This window comes from Cnephaeus nilssonii, assembly GCF_951640355.1.
Source record: "Cnephaeus nilssonii genome assembly, chromosome: 5".
In the NCBI taxonomy this organism is placed as follows: Eukaryota; Metazoa; Chordata; class Mammalia; order Chiroptera; family Vespertilionidae; genus Cnephaeus; species Cnephaeus nilssonii.
In genome coordinates this window covers 25,773,758-25,785,932 of record NC_137076.1, presented here as the reverse complement: position 1 = coordinate 25,785,932, position 12,175 = coordinate 25,773,758, and the positions used below count along the sequence as shown (strand labels likewise).

The following is a 12,175-nucleotide window of genomic DNA, read 5'->3' as shown; positions in this document are numbered from 1 at the left end:
ACCCCCACCACGCTATCTGGCGCGTACACACACCCATGCGGTGACGTCATCGCACAGCGCCGCCTCACGTGACCACCACTCCAGTGCCGGAAGTGAACGGCACGGCGCCGGAAGCGGCCGGTGGAAGGCCCTCGTGGAGTAGACGCCAGCATGGGGCAGTCGGGGCGGGTGAGGTGCGGCGGCCCGGGAGGCGGGCAGCACGGGCGGGGACCCCGCGGGATCCGCAGGGCTCACCTCTCACCTCTCGCCGTAGTCCCGGCACCAGAAGCGCGCACGCGCCCAGGCTCAACAACGCAACCTCGAGGCCTACGCCGCGCAGCCACACTCGTTCGTGTTCGCCCGGGGCCGCGCGGGTCGCGGCGTCCGGCAGCTCAGCCTGGACCTACGGCGGGTCATGGAGCCGCTCACCGCCACCCGCCTACAGGTCTGCACCCCCAGCCCACCTTCACTGGCCTTTGAGGCTGCCGCCAACCTCGCGGGGCCTCATTTTCCTTGGCTAGAGAAAGGGTCCCTTGTGGGCACCATCGCCCCTGCCTCTGAGCTCCGCAGCAGCGAGGGAGTGCATGAACGCACTCAGCTTAGGGCTTGGCTGGGTTCCTGAAGTTTGTGGTTAAGAGGGGACTCTGGAATCAGCAAAGTTGAGTTGGAAACTTGACTTCTCTCAAAGGCCTGCAGCGAGTTAAGTAACCTCGCTGGGCTTTGGTTGGCTCATTTGCAAAAGGGGGCGACGCGCGGTAAGCAAGGGACAGGGCAGCACTCGAAATCTAGAGGCAGTGCTCTAGACAAGGAGCATTCCACTCCTCTCTCACCCCCTTTTCAGAAAAACTAGATGCAAGAAAGGGCATAACAGTTTAAGTTTATAGTCTTTGCTCAAGAGGAATGTCTTTGATGATTTCTTTATTTTTCTAATATCCAGATACGAAAGAAAAATTCTCTGAAGGATTGCGTGGCAGTGGCTGGGCCCCTTGGGGTCACACATTTCCTGATATTGAGCAAAACGGAGACTAATATCTACTTTGTGAGTGGATTCCTGCACCCATCTCCCCCCATACCCTCCTTCTCCCCCAGCTCTCTTGATGAACCCATGTGCCTCTGAGCTGCCATGATTCTGGCTTCAAAGTAAACGCTCTGAAGAGATGGGGCAAAGGTTCCCCCTCCTGCTCCCTACCGGGATGCCTCCACCCTCATTGATCCTTTCTTCTGTAGAAGCTGATGCGCCTCCCAGGAGGCCCCACCTTGACTTTCCGGGTCAACAAGGTAAGGCTCAGAGGTGGTAATGAGAACCATGTGGGGCAGGAGTTGGGTTGGGGAATGACACCAGCCATGTGTGCTTGGTGATCACCCACTCCTCACCCCGCCCTGCAGTACACATTGACACGTGACGTGGTCTCCTCGCTGCGCCGCCATCGCATGCATGAGCAGCAGTTCACCCATCCTCCCCTCCTGGTGCTCAACAGCTTCGGCCCCCTTGGCATGCACGTGAAGCTCATGGCTACTATGTTCCAGAACCTGTTCCCCTCCATCAACGTGCATAAGGTGGGCAGGGCCTGGGTGGTGGCAGATGTGGGTGGATGGTGCAGGTAGCAGGTACCACACAGGCCCGGGGGTTGACTGCTCAGTCCTCACCTCCCACACTGAGGCTGAGAGTTCTGACTCCCAAAATCAAGTCTCACTTGCATTGTATGTCATGGGACTCCCTTTGAACTGCCTTCCCATATGGCAGGTGGAAAATGCCAATATTCTTTTTTTTTTTTTAATATATTTTTATTGATTTCATACAGAAAGGGGGAGAGAGAAAGAATCATCATTGGTAAGAGAATCATGGATCGGCTGCCTCCTGCACACCCCTACTGGGGATCGAGCCCGCAACCTGGGCATGTGCCCTTGACCAGAATCGAACCTGGGACCCTTCAGTCCGCAGGCCAGTGGTGCTTTCTTGAGTGCTAGTTTAAGCAGTGTACGTTGTGTTGTCATGCCCCGCCCCCCTTAGAGAGGGAAACATGCTGACCAGTGAAGTTACTAGTCTCAGGTTAGTTATAAGGCAACAGTTCCTAAGCCTGGGCACCAGTGGGCCTCAAATTCTGCTTGTTAGATATGGTTACCAGGGAGTTTGGAGTGGGCGGCCTTGGTGGGTGCTGGAACCAGGTTTCTAGCCAGCAGTCCGTGGACACCACTTGCAGCCCCATCAGTCCCTGCAGGGCTGGCTTGGCCTCCAGTATGCAGTGGGGCCTAAAGGCAACTGCCATGGTGCCGTGCCCTTTCCAGGTGAACCTGAATACCATCAAGCGCTGCCTTCTCATCAACTACAACCCTGACTCCCAGGAACTGGATTTCCGCCACTAGTGAGTACAGGGGCGGGGCGTAGGAGGGGTGTGCCGCTCTGTGTGCGGCTGATGACAATGCTGCTGCTGAGGCTCAGTGATTGCTCAGTCTCAAAGTAAACGCCCTGACGCACCATGAAAATGGGAGAGGGTAAGACTGGCCTCTGGCTCTGTGACCCCTAACCCCCCACCTCACTCACTCCGGCCTCTGCAGTAGCATCAAAGTCGTCCCTGTGGGCGCAAGTCGTGGGATGAAGAAGCTTCTCCAAGAGAAGTTCCCCAACATGAGCCGCCTGCAGGACATCAGCGAGCTGTTGGCCACGTGAGGAAGGGGCAGAGGGGGAGGCTACCATGGTCCAGGGGACCCCAGGAGCCTGGGGTTCCCTGCTGAGCCGTGTGTCCCTGGCACAGGGGTGCAGGACTGTCAGAGAGTGAGGCAGAGCCCGATGGCGAACACAACATTACGGAGCTACCCCAGGCCATTGCAGGGCGCGGCAACATGCGGGCCCAGCAGAGCGCTGTGAGGCTTACTGAGGTGAGGCCCGGTGGCTGGGGTGACTTCCTCCAGCAGCCCCGGCCTTTTAGAATGACTGACTCTTCCTCCATGTCCCTCCAGATCGGACCTCGGATGACGCTGCAGCTTATCAAGATTCAGGAGGGTGTCGGGGAGGGGAACGTGCTCTTCCATAGTTTCGGTGAGGTCAGGGCTGGCGGGCACAGGGCCTGGGGTCTGCGGCCCCCCAGGGAGGGTTGTTAGGTGCAATGGGCACGCCTGGATCTTGGTGAACCGTTTCTTCTAAGTGCACAAGACAGAGGAGGAGCTGCAGGCCATACTGGCAGCCAAGGAGGAGAAGCTGCGGCTCAAGGCCCAGAGGCAGGACCAGCAGGCCCAGAATGTCCAGCGTAAGCAGGAACAGCGAGAGGCCCACAGGTGTGTGGTCGGCGGGTGAGGCGGGTCCCTGGTGCAGGCTGCTACACTGACCAACATTCCTCTCCTCCAGGAAGAAGAGCCTGGCGGGCATGAAGCGGGCACGGGCAGAGGCCGATGGGGATAGCGATGCTGAGGACCCTGGGGCCCCCCCAGAGGCAGAGAGGGCTGGCCAGCAGGAGGAGGAGGATGAAGCTGAGTATTTCCGCCAAGCAGTGGGCGAGGAGCCTGACGAAGGTGCTTGGCAGGGATCGGTGCAACCGGGCACTGGGACCTGTCCCTGCCCCGGTGACCCTGACACCGTGTTTCTTCACAGACATGTTCCCAAAGGCCCAGCGGAGACGGTCCACCAGGCCTCCAAGCAAGAAGCAGCGGTTAAAGCAGCGGAGGCCAGACCGTGGCAGTGACCACAGGCCTCCAAAAGCCAAGGGCCGGCCCTGGGGGACCCAAGCCAAGCTGGGGCCTCGAGGGGCTGTTCAGAACTATGGCCGAGGCCGCGCACAGCCACCTAAGAGAGTGGCCTGAGGTTGGACCTGAGCAGTGGGTGAAATGCCCCAGATTGGGGCCCCAGAGATGCTGCCCTGGGCTCCTGCCTGGGTGTCCAGGTGCAGCCCTCAGTTTCCTTTCATAAAGGAGCTGGTTCCCCAACCTTCCTTCTAATAAACACTGATTTCCCATGAGTCTCCCATGAGTCAGAGGCTGCAGTTGGAATGAGGGGTTCAGAGACCGGTAGCCCCTGGGAGTTGGGCCTGGCAGTGTAGAATGTGAGTGTGGAGCTCAGATTTGATCCTGGTCGTCGGTGTCTCTGGGTCCTGGGCCCCTTCCCAACCCCCTCAGACAGGGTTCCTGCCCACAGAGGCCAGGTCTAAAGATTGCCATGAGGAAGGAAATGGGCTGACTAGACTTGACTGTGGGCGGTGGGTGGAGCTGTGGAGGGAGCGGCCAACGGGCTGCTGCTCACTGGGGAGGGACCAGGACACATTGTGGGCAGGAGACCCGAGGGCCGGGCGAGGGCCATGGCGGACACAATGTCAGGTGAGGAGGGAGCACAGGGCCCTGGCCCCGGCCCCTGTGCACCCCAGGCTTGGGGTGGAGGTGGGAGTGGGGGTGGTGTAAGAAGCACGTCTGAAGTGTAGCTTCCGGAGCCCTGAAGCGGAGAACTAGAACAGGAAGGCAGAGGTGAGGGGGTGGGAACAGTCTGGTGAGAGATGTCTGTGCACGTCCTGCCTTCAGAAGGAACTTGTTCCTGCGGATTTTACTTAAACAGTGATCAGAGATATAGACTGTTTTGAGAGAGAAAATTAGGGAAGTGGCGGACTAGGGTGCAGTGGCAAGGTTAGGATGGTCAGAACCAGAGGAAGACAAGCCTTCAGGATGTCTGTGACTCAAAAAGAACCGCCAGTGCAAAGGCCCTGAAGCAGATGTGCCTAAGAAACACCCGGGAAGCAGACTGGAAGTCGCCGGGAGAAGATAAAAGCCAGTGGGTGGGAGCCAGACCTCCCTCAGGGCTTTGTGGGATGAGGCAAGCACGGCTTTTCCTCCCAGTAAGGAGGAACCCCTAGAGTGGTCTGAGCAGAGGCACGTGGCCTGGCAGGTGCTCACAGGCACCCTCTGGGGGCTCTGGGAGAGTAGATCAGGTGAGGATGGGAGCTGGGTGACTGTTGGTCCAGATAGAGGACATGGTCTGGACACAAGTGGTGTTAAGGGGGTGACAGATCTAGAAATATCCATCAGCTGCCTCCTGCACACCTCCTACTGGGGATGTTCCTGCAATCAAGGTACATGCCCTTGACCGGAATCGAACCTGGGACCTTTCAGTCCGCAGGCCCACGCTCTATCCACTGAGCCAAACCAGTTAAGGAAAGGGGGTACAGATCTTGAAGATGGGTATTTGCTGATGGATTGCAGTGGGGTCTGAGACTCATGACTCCTGTTCTCCATCCCAGTCCTGATGGCTCCCAGTCATTACCAGTTTACGTGGGTCCTTTGAGGGCAACAATTCCCCCTGGTTCTTGCCCCATCTGGTTCTTTAGGGTGCAGGACCCCAAGGGAACCAAGTGAACTCTGGGCTTGACCTTTCTAGGCCTCATTCCCTCCATAGAAAGGAGCTGGACTCATAAAAGTCTTCTTACAAAGTGGTCATGCAGGCCTGGTGCACAACAGTACAATGCAGCTCTGAAAGGGGCCACAGTGAGGTGGGGACTCAGCAACACCCTCGTCCACAGGTGCCCCACCCTGCCCAGCCAACATCGCTGCTGCTGCTGACCGGATCCTCAGTGGCTTCCAGGAAGGCTTCCTGTGGCCCATGCTGGTGACCGAGTTCCTGGTGGCCGTGGCTGGTAACAGCCTGGCCCTTTATCGCTTCGGCACGCGGGAGCAGCGCCCATGGCACCCAGCTGTGATCTTCTCGGCCCAGCTGGCTGTCAGCGACCTGCTCTATGCCCTGACACTGCCCCCGCTGGCTGCCTACTTCTACCCACCCAAACACTGGCGCTACGGGGAGGCCATGTGCCGCCTGGAGCGTTTCCTCTTCATTTGCAACACGCTGGGTAGCATCATCTTTATCACCTGCATCAGCCTCAACCGCTACCTGGGTGTCGTCCACCCCTTCTTCACCCGCAGTCACCTGCGGCCCAAGCATGCCTGGGCCATTAGTGCTGCAGGCTGGGTGCTGGCAGTCCTGCTGGCTGCACCCACACTCAGCTTCTCCCACCTGACGGCACCACAGCAAGAAGGCAACTGCACCGTGGCCAGGCCTGAGGCCTGCATCAAGTGCCTGGGGACTGCGAGTGACAGCCACCTCAAGGCCTACACAGCCTATAGCCTGGTGCTGATGGCACTGGGCTGCGGCCTGCCGCTGCTGCTCACCCTGGCAGCCTATGGCGCCCTCAGCCGGGCCGTGCTACGCAGCCACGGCATGACAGCAGCCGAGAAAATGCACGTGGCAGTATTGGTGGCCAGTGGTGTGGTGCTCTATGCGGGTTCCTATCTGCCCTACTTTGTCACACTGGTGATCAACGTGTCTGCCCGGCAGCGCTGGAGAGCCCGCTGCCCATCCTTTGTGGACGAGACTCAGGCTGTGAAGGCATTGGACCTGGGGTCCTATGTGGGCCACCAGGTGACGCGGGGCCTCGTGCCCCTGGCCATCTGCATCCACCCGCTGCTCTACATGGCTGTAGCACCCAGCGTAGGCTGCTGCCACCAATGCTGCCTCGGCTGCAGGAAGGGCCGGGCCTCAGAGAATGCTGAGCGCTCCAGCCAACCCCTGCCCCTCACTGCCACAGCCACCAAAACCTTGGGGCCCCAGTCCCCTGAGCTGAGCCCATGACCTCACCTATTTGGAGCCTCCTCCCCACAAGGCACTGGGACCCAGCAGCCGAACGGGTGAGAGCACAGCAAGAATCAACCCACTTCCTCAAACAAAGGCCTATCATGGGAGCAGCGAGCACTCAGGCCAGACGGGCAGTCTGGGCAAGATTTCTGCCCACAGCACTAACCATGCGCAGGGCTACAGAGCAAACCCATGCAGGGGGAGGGGGAGGGGAGGGCTGCCCCCACCTGCCACAGGTGGGAGATATTCATGTATAAACAGGACACGCATAGGGCAATTGGAGCCTTTTTATTGCCCTTGGTGTTCCTTGCTTGGAGAGGTCGCCTTCTGTTGCCACAGGGTCCTAGGGCCAGGTGCCAAACAGCAGCAGCAGTGACAGCTGGTTTAGTTGGTGGATGGCCTAGAGAGGAAGACAGGAGTGATGAGAAGGGAAAGTGTGGGGGCTTCAGGCCCCAAAGGGAGTCCCAAGACACCCCCCCACACACACAAAACTGGGGCCTCAGTGGGGGTGGGGCAAGACATGGAGCCACACCATCAGTGACCAGCCTGACCCTGGATGGCAGTGGCCCCTCAAGATAAAGGACAATAAATGACTTGCACCTCACAACAGGCTTGGCAATTATTCAACTGGTGTGGGGCTGTGTCAGCCGTCACATGGTGATGGGGCAGGGGAGGGGTCTTACTTGGCCCACTCGACGTTGAGGATGAGGTGGTCGTAGCCAAAGCCGGACACTCCGGCAATGGCGCGGGCAGCGTCCTCACGGCGGTGGAAGCTGATGAAGGCAAAGCCCTGGGGAAGGGGAGAAAAAAGGGAGTTCAGGCCACAGCCAGACGGATGAACCCTCCCCGCTCATGGCCACCAACCCACCTTGGACTGGCCAGTGGTCTTGTCCTTCGCCAAGTAGATGCGGGAGATGGAGCCGAAGGGTCTAAAGAGCTCTTGCAGGTCTGTCTCACGGGTGTCCTCTGACAGGTTGGTGACGCGGATGGTGGCATTGTCATCAGCTGGGCATCGGGCAGGAAGAAGCAGCTGTCAGTGGCCAGGCCAGCTTGGGCCCCACCCACAGGATAATCACTGGGTGCTGGGAGGTGCCTGCCCACGGGTCAGCATCAGGGTGCCCTCACCTCTGCGGTTGGGCTGCATGGACTCCCCACGGCGGCTGGCCCCGTCCCGCAGGCTCGGTGGCACGTACTTCCCTGTCTTGTTCTGGGCCGCCTGCACAGGCTCCAGCTCTGGAAACCACAAGCAGTCGGGTGAGGCCTCACCCTAGCACAGCAGAGGGACAGACCCACCCAGGATGCCGGCATTTCCAGCCCTGACCCAGCCCAGGTGCTGTCTGTCAAAGCCAGGCATCGGTTGGTCCCTCAGAGACCTGGTGGCCATGACGACATAAAGGCCACATCAGGAAACCAGCAGCACACAGAGCAAGAAGCCATAGGTGTTGACATGGTCTGAGGAGCCCACAGGGTTGAGAGCCAGAGGAATGCCCGCCCTAGCCAACACAGAGGAACACAAGCACCGGGACAGTCCCTGGTCCCACACACACGGCAGTTCAGGAGGCTGCACACACAGGTCAGATGGAGACTCGTGCACACTCAAACTCACCATCAGCACATCACACCGAAGGATGTGGACTATGGACAGCCACGTGTGTGACTACTCATAGGTGTGCGTGTGCACACACAAAAACATGCACAGGTGGCAGCCGTGTCCATGGTGGACAGACACAGCACACTCAAGTCAGGACCATCACAAAATCAGCAGAATCACGGGGGGAGTCTCACATACAGGGGTCCACCACCTCCCAATCGTGCACAGTGTAGTGACACACACAGGCATGCACACGGGTGATTCTCACAGCCCCCAACAAGAAGAGACAGGTGACACCACCCGCAGTCACAGCAGCCAGCTGGCTAGTCTCTCTCACACACACACACAAACAGGGACTGTGACCACAGCCTTTGCAGAGCTGACGCTGTAGTGTGGACGATGATCAGAGGTGATGGGGACAGCCATTCACACAAAGCAGGTGACAACCTAGGACTCACACACAGCACCTCCCCACCCCACTTCCTCCTGACCTGCCAGCCCCACCCGCAGGCCCCTTCACCTCCAGGCAGTTTCTCCTTCTCGCCGGTGGACAGGCCCAGTTGCTCAGCCAGCTCCTTCTGCATGGGCCCCAGCGTGTCCTTGTAGGGACAGCGGGTGGTCCAGTGGTCGCCCTTGCAGATACGGCAGGACACGATCTTCTGGCCCTTGAGCTTGTTCATTGGGTCCTCCTCCTCCTGGCAGTTCAGATCCTGGCAGGGCAGACGAAGGCAGCTCAGAGGGGGAAGCCACATCACCACCACCAACCTGGCTACCACCACCCCGCCCTGTTGCCGCACTTACCTCCTTGCTGGTGATAAAAGTCATGGACACATCATCACTGACTGTGGTGGTGGCCACATTGGGCCCTGGTGGGTCAAACTCTGAGTTCCCAAACTTCTTCCAGTTCTGGGCGCAGGGCAGAGTGGGGGACAGGTCAGGACAAGGGCAGAGCAGGCAGGCCCTCCCCTCTGGACCCCAGACCCTCTCTCAGGGTGTTTTGGCCTTAAATCCCATTCTCCATCCTCTCCAATGCGTGCCAGACCCTATGTCAGCGCCAGGAGGCCAGGGCAGCTCTCAGCCTCATGTTTTATTTATTTATTTATGTTTGTTTTTTTAAATATATATCTTATTGATTTTTTACAGAGAGGAAGGGAGAAGGCTACAAGGATAGAGAGTTAGAAACATCGAAGAGAGAGAAACATCAATCAGCTGCCTCCTGCACATCTCCCATGAGGGATGTGCCTGCAACCAAGGTACATGCCCTTGACCGGAATCGAACCTGGGACCTCTCAGTCCGCAGGCCAACGCTCTATCCACTGAGCCAAACCAGCCAGGGCATCAGCCTCATGTTTTAAATGAGCAAACGAAACTCAGGGGGAAACAGCTCCAGTCAACACTTCCTAGGGGGCCATGCAGCTGGTAGACCAGCTCCCCACAGGGAGTGATGCTCAGAGGAATGCAGGGGTCACCCAGACTCGAGGGGTCTTGGGCTAAACAACCTGAGCCTCAGCTTCCTCCCCTATAAGGTGGGGACCACAAATGCTCCCCACATCCCTGTGTTGCTATGGGGAACAAAGGAGAAAACTCCTTCTACAAAGCATATGGCATGGGGTCCGGCACAAAGTGTGAAGACAACTGTGCCAAATCTATTTATTGCTATCACTTCTGCTGCTGCGACCACCTCAGGGGAGCTCTTGACTCTGTTCCTCCTGGCAGGGAAGCCAAGAAGAGTAAGAAACAACCTCACCCACTCCTGGACTTTGGGGATCCCAACAGAGTGCAAGAGTGCAAACACCCCTAGGCCTCAGTTCTCCAATAAAAAAGGTAAACCAGTGACACCTCACTTCTAAAAACAAAGGCACTGGGAAAAAGAATTCTTCATTCCTCTGAGTCAGCCCTTTAGGGACCCCCAAAGCAAGGAAGGAGCAGGGTCTTACCTTCCTCCTTGCAACTGCCTTGGAGGCCTTCCGGGTCTCAATTCTGAAGGTGCGGACAATCTGGATGGGAGAGGAGAGGTGTGGGCTTCCCATGCCTCAAGGCTCCTGGGCCCAGGGGACCTTCATCACCAACCCACCCAACACATACCACCCCCTCCTGGTCCAAGTGCCCCACCTCCTCACCCAGCCTCACCTTGAACTTCTTGCCATCTTCATCTATCTTGTACTCGGTTACTGTCTTGATGTTTCCATTGATGACCTCCTTGGGTGCCGGAAGTGGAGCTGGGACAGGGGAAGGGGTGAGAGGAACTGAGCCCTATGCCATGGGGGTTAGGAGGGCATGTGGTTAGGGAGAGAGGTGGTCCAGGGATGGAGTGGAGGCTGTCACTCACCTCCTGGCAGTAGCTCCGGCTCTGGGCTCGTGTCGCCAGTGGCCAAAGGGATCCCCTTGAGGAGCTCGCTGGTGACACATTTGTCTGTGAGAGGGAGCGTGGGGAGAGGGATGAAGTGGAGGGGCAGGAGTTCCCAAGCTAAAAGGGACCTTTGGGATGATGCCCATACCAGGAGCTGAAAAAGGCAGGACCAAGGCCAGAGGACTGGCCAGGAAGTGCCCTGGGACAGCCGTGCGGGGACACGAGAGCTGGCTGTAATAACCCGGAGCAATTGCAAGGATAGGGTATCCTTGGCATGAAGGCAAGGGCGGGCCACCAGGGCATCCGGGCGCTGGCACAAAGCAGGAGGCAGACTGTTACAACTTCCTCCGCGGAGCAGAGGAGCGGCTGTGAGGCCTTGGGCGGTGACATGGGAGGAAGAGGGGCTGGCCAGTGAACATCTGGAACTGGCGATAGCCTGGTCCATATAAGGATGGCGCGGGGCAGAGGCTGGCTGGGAAGGGAAATGCGGGGTCTGACGCGGTGACAAGGTCGGGGCGGGGCTGGAGCAGGCGGCAGTGGCCGGGCCGGGGGCTGGCCGCGGTGACCCGGGGCGACCAGGCGTACTCACCGTCCTCTACCTCCTCCTCTACCTGGTCGGCCCAGCTGGGCTTCGAACTGCGGGGACAAGTTTGTGGAGTCAGCGAGGCCTGGCTCCCGCAGCCTCAGCTCACCCAGGCCCCATAATACCCTCTAGGACTCCCCCAAACCGCCTCCCGGCCCCGCTCCCCGACCCTCAACTCACTCAAAGTCTCCGGTGGGCATTGCAAAACTCCTCCACGCAGCCCAAGCCTGGGCCAGAGACCGGAAGTAAGGGGAGAACAAGACTTCCGGTTCGTGGCCTACACCAGCCCGCCGCAGCGCCCACAGCGCCCCCTGCAGTCAGGGATGCCCGCTGTGCGCCCAGCTTACATAGGCTGCCTACAAGAGACCTGCTTCAGATCGTAAGACACACAGACTGAAAGTAAAGGGATGGAAAAAGATATTTCATGCAAATGGAAACATAAGAAAAGCTGGGGTAGTAAGACTTATACCACACAAAATAGGTTTTCTTGTAATCTCACTCAAGGGTGGTGAATTTTCCATTGATTTTTCAGTGGGAGGGAGGGAGAGAAGGAAGGGGAGAGACTCACAGAGAGAGAAAGAGAGAGAGAGTGAGAGAGAGAGAGAGAGAGAGAGAGAGAGAGAGAGAGAGAAGAGAGAGAGAGAGAGAGAGAGAGAGAGAGAGAGAGAGAAGAGAGAGAGAGAGAGAGAGAGAGAGAGAGAGAGAGAGAGGTTGGTTGCCTCCTGCACTCACCCCAACCGGGAATTGAACCCATGACCCTTCCGTGTGGGCAAATGCTCTAACAACTTAGCAACACTGGCCAGGGCCAAAATAGACTTTAAAACAAAGGCTATAACAAGAGAAAAGAGGGACCCTACAAGTCCACTTCTGAGTGTTTATCCGAAGAAACCCAAAACTCTAATTGGGTGGGAAGAGATCAACCAAAGAACTTGTATTCATAAGCCATGGAGACAGACAATAGGGTGGTGAAGGCCTGGGGACAGGCTAGAAGAGGTCAATGGGGAAAAAGGAGGACATATGTAATACTTTGAACAATAAATACTTTATTGTTGAAGTATTTTTAAATACTTT

At 57.9% G+C, this 12,175-nt stretch overlaps 3 protein-coding genes across 5 annotated transcripts; 2 read left to right on the top strand and 1 right to left on the bottom strand.

Moving 5' to 3' along the window:
* The first annotated feature begins 93 nt into the window (after positions 1-93).
* Positions 94-3,929, top strand: PPAN (peter pan homolog). 2 transcript variants are annotated; one of them, XM_079772334.1, is made up of 12 exons: positions 94-173; positions 254-424; positions 917-1,018; positions 1,207-1,257; positions 1,366-1,536; positions 2,266-2,342; positions 2,536-2,643; positions 2,733-2,856; positions 2,938-3,016; positions 3,123-3,252; positions 3,323-3,486; positions 3,566-3,929. In XM_079772334.1, exons 2-12 carry the CDS (start codon positions 395-397, stop codon positions 3,772-3,774), a joined length of 1,245 nt encoding a protein of 414 aa, XP_079628460.1. In that variant the 5' UTR covers positions 94-173; positions 254-394; the 3' UTR covers positions 3,775-3,929. The 2 variants fall into 2 exon arrangements, with proteins under 2 accessions (XP_079628460.1, XP_079628459.1); XM_079772333.1 differs by having other exon boundaries at positions 98-168.
* Positions 3,930-4,223: 294 nt separating this feature from the next.
* On the top strand, positions 4,224-6,727 carry P2RY11 (purinergic receptor P2Y11). The gene is made up of 2 exons (XM_079772335.1): positions 4,224-4,284; positions 5,475-6,727. Exons 1-2 carry the CDS (start codon positions 4,266-4,268, stop codon positions 6,575-6,577), a joined length of 1,122 nt encoding a protein of 373 aa, XP_079628461.1. The 5' UTR covers positions 4,224-4,265; the 3' UTR covers positions 6,578-6,727.
* A 126-nt stretch (positions 6,728-6,853) lies between these two features.
* Positions 6,854-11,377, bottom strand: EIF3G (eukaryotic translation initiation factor 3 subunit G; the record flags this gene model as incomplete). Of its 2 annotated transcripts, XM_079772336.1 has the most annotated exons (11): positions 11,285-11,377; positions 11,111-11,157; positions 10,501-10,584; positions 10,302-10,390; positions 10,109-10,168; positions 8,973-9,077; positions 8,692-8,881; positions 7,706-7,813; positions 7,449-7,585; positions 7,264-7,370; positions 6,854-6,980 (listed from the first exon to the last, which is right to left on the bottom strand). In XM_079772336.1, exons 1-11 carry the CDS (start codon positions 11,302-11,304, stop codon positions 6,965-6,967), a joined length of 963 nt encoding a protein of 320 aa, XP_079628462.1. In that variant the 5' UTR covers positions 11,305-11,377. The 2 variants fall into 2 exon arrangements, with proteins under 2 accessions (XP_079628462.1, XP_079628463.1); XM_079772337.1 differs by lacking the exon at positions 6,854-6,980 and having other exon boundaries at positions 7,260-7,370.
* Positions 11,378-12,175: the final 798 nt, after the last annotated feature.